Below are 5,519 nucleotides of genomic sequence, written 5' to 3' on the forward strand. Positions count from 1 at the left end.
TAGTGCGGTCTCCAGAATTGCACACAGTATTCCAGATGAGGTCTCACCATGCTTCTGTACAGCGGCATAATGACCTCTGGCTTCCGGCTAACAAAGCCTCTACGGATACATCCCAGCATCTGTCTAGCCTTAGATGAAGCCTTCTCTACTTGATTGGCTGATTTCATGTCTCCACTAATGATTACCCCCAAATCCCGCTCTGCTGTAGTCCTGGACAAGGTTTCACCATTCAGTGTGTATGTCTTACACGGATTATTGTTACCAAGGTGCATGACCTTGCATTTTTTCGCATTAAAGCCCAGCTGCCAGGTTGTGGACCAATGTTCCAGTAAAAGCAGGTCCTGCCTCATGCTGTCAGACAAATCATTTTTACTTGCGGTGTCACTCACAGTGTTACATAATTTAGCATCGTCGGCGAATAATGCTATTTTACCTTGAAGCCCCTCAGTCATGTCTCCTATAAACATGTTGAAAAGGATCGGGCCCAAGACTGATCCCTGCGGCACTCCACTGGTCACCCTCGACGTTTCAGAGAGGGTACCGTTAACTAACTAAGTCTCCCGCTTAGCCAGTCGCTGACCCATGCAGTCAGTGTATCACCCAATCCCATTGATTTCATCTTGCTCAGTAATCTACGGTGGGGGACGCTGTCAAAAGCTTTGCTGAAGTCTAAGTACACGACGTCTATGGACTCTCCCAGGTCCAGCTTCCTAGTTACCCAGTCAAAGAAGCTGATAAGATTGGATTGGCATGACTTACCCTGGGTTTGAGCTTGATTTCCTAAGAACCATGGGAACCGCGCGGTGTAAGACTTATCTGCTTCACTCTTGGATTGGTAATAAAATGTAAGGGATTTGAAGAATGTGTTAATTTTTGGCGCAGAAACCTCCCTATGTAGGACCTCTGGGTGAAGATAGGAGGGAGGGAAGGACCCAAGGTGGCATTAGAATTTGTCACTTTCATATTATGACAGGGGCCAATGGTTGAAAAGTCAAGTAAGTTAAAGCTCATGCTTGGGGACTTGCTTCCCCCTTAGTACAGATGCCTGCTAAATTAAATTTGATTTCTTTTTCACCATAGGCAATGGCTGCCTCGGACAAAATTGGTTCCTCTGGGTGTCAATCAAGATCTGGATAAGGAGAAGATGATGGAAGGCAGAAAATCAAATATCCGCAAATCTGTGCAGATTGCCTATCACCGAGCCATGCAACACCGCAACAAAGTGCAGGGAGAGCAGAGCAGTGACTCTAGCGAGAGCGACTAATGCGGACAGCACAGCCCTTCTGTCTGAGCACACTGTGAACCAGGACTTCTGACGGATTCCTTTCTGTAGACGTTCGTTTTGTACGTGTTCAATAATGTCTTGTGTCGTTATATCGTGACATGCCCAAAGGAAAGGGGAAAGTTAAATCTCTCTTTTATTTTGGAACAGGCTCTACAACCCCACTAGTGATTTGTTACTGCTCATTGTATAGTTGATTGGTCAATGTATTGGCTCAGGCCTGCAAAATGGAAAGGGGGGTCGGAATGTGCAGCATGGGATTCTGGGAGGAACAGAACGGTGTTTATATTTTAAAGGAAGGGAGAGACTTGTAGGTTATAATTGACATTCAAGAGAATGTTGAACAGGAAGGGGCTTCCAGCGACCAAGTGCAATCTGGACTTTGGAGGACTACCCACTCCCCTCCCCCATATCTGGATGGCATCACACCTGACTTTTTCTCATTGAAAGACTTTCTTTTACCTACTGCCTCAAGAGAAAGCCACGTGCCATCATGCCTAAAGAGGAAACAGGAGCGCACTTGCTGGAGCTATCTTAAATTAGCCAAGCATTGTGGAACCTATGCTACAGCATAGACTTCAGGACTAAGTGCTCGCCCTGCAATGTTCAAACTGAAAAATGTTAGCATTCTTGGTCCGAGCCTTTCTCTGGGTAATTACAGTTGTAGAATTATAACTGTTGGGCCTATTGATTCATCAATTCCTGTGTGCACATACACACCCCTCCCCCAGCCAATGTAGTACTAACGTGGTATGATTCAAGACCCGACAGGACACCTTGTATGGCTTTGCACAGATTTCTCTAACGTCGCAATTTTGTTTAACCTCACAAGTAAGGACACACTGCGATTCAGCTGTGTTAAGGCGCAGCCCCATGAAATCCGGAGTTCTCAATCACAGCAGGATCTGTTCAGACTCCTTATTCCCCACCCTCTCATGTAAATAATGTATATTAAGGAGAATTTAAATTATTCTCATTTGTAAACCATTTTTCATTTTTTTGGAGGTGAACAATTTTGGTACTAAGTTCCTATCATGACCCTTTTTACAGTAGAATTAACAGGAATCTTTAATACGGCTCTTGTTTCTCAAGTCCTTTGATACCTTTGGAATTAGGTGGCACTCTGCACATTGCAAATAGAATTTACTTTTTAAGCATTTGGGATTACACCTTACCTGTTTGTGTTTTTCTTTCTATGTCTATTAAAACTTTTGTTTGTATTTATTTTGAAAGGAGAAATATATTCTTAGAAAATAAACAGTCTATTTGGAAGTTCCTGTGCTTGCTTCATTTCCATCTTGAACCTTAAGCGTGGATACCTGTTACATGCAGCAATCCTTAAGGAGGGAGCTTAACATCTCTGAGGAAAGAAGTGGGCAAACCAGGTACTTCTACACTGAAACAATAATCATCCTAACATTTTTAATACATTCCGGGGAATATGGTACACTTAGTGGTCAGGACACTTTGCCTGAGAAGCTGTAAGACTGTGAACATTGCGGAGTTTGTTTAGGGTGACAGTGAAGGGATCACTTACTAACAAACAGCACATGCAATTTGCCAGAGGGCCCAATTTTTCCCTGTGGTTCTGGAAACAGATAGCAAGTGCTATGTGTCAGTAAATGACAACCACCATCCCTATCTGAATTCTTATATCACATGTTTTCATTGTAGGCTCTTTCAGTGAAAGCCTTAATTTTCTTAAGCCTAGGAATGCCTTCTCGTGGTTTTGCCTAGTTGAGGGGGAGGGGGGCTACTTAAAAAAAGTAATATGCTGATGGAGAAATATACATCTGAATCACTAAGGCATAGCCTAAAGGGGTAGGGTGTGGTAGAAAAGCATGTGATATGCCTCATGGAATTACAATGATGTTTAAGACCTGCACCAACTTGACCAGCACTCTACAGAAAATAGTTCTGCCAACAGTTATCTTAACCTGTGTGCTAGGCCTCTCTTAGCAGAAGCTCTGATGTCCAGGAGGGACGAGAAGAAAGCCAAGGCTTCTCTTCAGATGCAGGAGCCCAGGTCCTAACGTCCCTAGTCTCGACACACCCTTGAGGGCAATGCAGCAGACTGGTCTACTTGTGAAATCCTGTATGCATAGCATCCTCAAAAGTGGTGTCCTTTGTGATTCTCAAACAGGAGCATTGGAAAACCTTTAGCCACCACTCAGATTTTCAGGCAGAACACTGGCTGGCAGGGTTGCCAGGTGGTGAGAAGTTTTCTAGCGCAACTTATGTATGTATTTTAAAATTTCTATACCTTTTAAAGAATTTACATACATAATTTTGTAAAAACATAATAAAACAGACACACAAACAATCATCAGAAATCATATCTATAAACTAATACCAAAGCTTGTATAATGAAAATCATGAATAATTCATCAACTGTGCAGAGAGGAAAATTATTGGCTAAAAAAGGCATCTACAAATAATTGCATCTTGAGTCATTTTCTAAACATGCCCTTTTCACTACAGTTTCGTATTTGGCTTACAAGGGAGTTCCATATTTTAACTCCTGCACAGCATAAAGTCATTTTGCCAGTCTCGACAAGCCCTGGGTTCACATTTGTCTTCAGCAGAGCTAAATTCTCAGAACATAGTCATCAGCTAAGCATGTTATTTTTAAACAATTTTGGTATGTTTCCATTTAAGAATTGAGGGCAGATCATTACTGCTTTATATTGTATTCTGAAGGTGACTGGTAGCCAGTGCAGTTGTTGAAGATATGGCGAAATATTTTGCTAATCTCATCAATCTTGCTGCTGCATTTTGTATAACCTGCAGTGCCCTACACCTTGCTTTTCTTATGCCAAGGTACAGGGCATTGCAGTAATCAAGTCTTGACCATAGTGGAAGTCATATGGCGATAGCATTGGTTTTATTCAGTGTAGCAAATGCGTTTGTGCAAAACATACTTGTACGGTCTTGATTACTTGCAACTTCATTGTAAGGCCAGAATCAAGCCTAATGCCTAAAATGGTCATAACCTCATGTGCTGGAAGAACATCATTCATAACTTTTACTTCTTTAGGCCACTGATGATCAGACTTTCCTACAAACATTATTTCAGTTTTATCTACATTTAATTTCAAACCTTGTTCTCCCATCCACTCCTCAATTTTGCACATATATTTACTCAATGATGTTTCAAAATTTATATCCCACCCATCCGTCTACTGGGAAAAAGAAAATAATATTGTCTGCATATATTTGATGTTCAATTCCCAATGACTCAAATAATTTACCTATAGCAGCCATATAGATATTAAATAATAGGGCAGAAAGCGCCGAGCCCTGTGGTACGCCATTCCTAGCTGAATATTCTCCTGAGATCTTACATCCATTTCTCCTTTGAGGTACGTTTTAAACCAATTGAACACAACATCATTCTATAGTCCACCCAATAATTTATGGAGATCAACCGACTCAAATGCTCCAGATATATCTAAAGACACAAAACAAAATGTCTTATGTTGATCCATCCCTAGTTGCAGAGTATTGATTAAGGAGGTCAATAATAATTCTACACTATGATCTTTCCAGAATCCAAATTGATTCCAAACAATCAGTTGCCTATACAAAATTATCAAGCTGAGAGAGAACTATCTTTTCTAATGGTAGATTGCTTGCAAACCCCAGGAACAATTCCATCTTCAAGTGATTTATTTTCAATTTTAGTAATTACAGGGGTTACCTTATTAACCATTTGTCTAATAATTGTTGAGGAACAAGGATCTTGTATTGCATGGATTGGTGTACATTACAGTCACAAATAAGGATGTATAAATAAAACGTCCAGAGACCCCTTGACCAAGCCCTTTGATAGCAAAACGGCTAAATATTCTGCATATTAAATATTTCTTATTGTTTAAATAATAATCAAAGTGAAATATCCTAAGAATATTTTTGACAGTAGGCTCTTCTGGGTGTGGCAGGGACTTTGTGTGACTTTTGTGCCCACCCCACCAAATAAGGACAGCCTTCCCTGACCACAATGAAAAAATAGAATTGGTTTGTGATAGGCAACATCAGGAAAGTGATAAAACCTCCCCCTCCATCCCCCCTACTGTATGCCCCAGTTGGGCTTCCAGTGTAGCAGTAATGCGCCAGTGAGGCTATTTGAGCACCAGAACGAGGCTTGGATACACTGAGCGATACGATTGGCACACTAGAGTGAGGCTTGGAACACGGAATCTGCGCGCGCTGCAAGAAAGTAGCCTAATTCGTCAGC

At 41.4% G+C, this 5,519-nt stretch overlaps 1 protein-coding gene across 3 annotated transcripts in view; it reads left to right on the top strand.

Moving 5' to 3' along the window:
* Nucleotides 1-2,558, top strand: part of BRPF1 (bromodomain and PHD finger containing 1) — a 43,275-nt gene extending 40,717 nt beyond the window's left edge. For all 3 annotated transcript variants that reach the window (XM_033926329.1, XM_033926328.1, XM_033926327.1), the window contains exon 15: nucleotides 1,081-2,558. In XM_033926329.1, coding sequence (XP_033782220.1) covers nucleotides 1,081-1,264 — 184 coding nt within the window. In that variant the 3' untranslated portion in view covers nucleotides 1,265-2,558. The remainder of the gene's footprint in view (nucleotides 1-1,080) is intronic.
* The last annotated feature ends 2,961 nt before the right edge of the window (nucleotides 2,559-5,519 follow it).

This window comes from Geotrypetes seraphini, chromosome 17, assembly GCF_902459505.1.
Source record: "Geotrypetes seraphini chromosome 17, aGeoSer1.1, whole genome shotgun sequence".
NCBI lineage: Eukaryota > Metazoa > Chordata > Amphibia > Gymnophiona > Dermophiidae > Geotrypetes > Geotrypetes seraphini.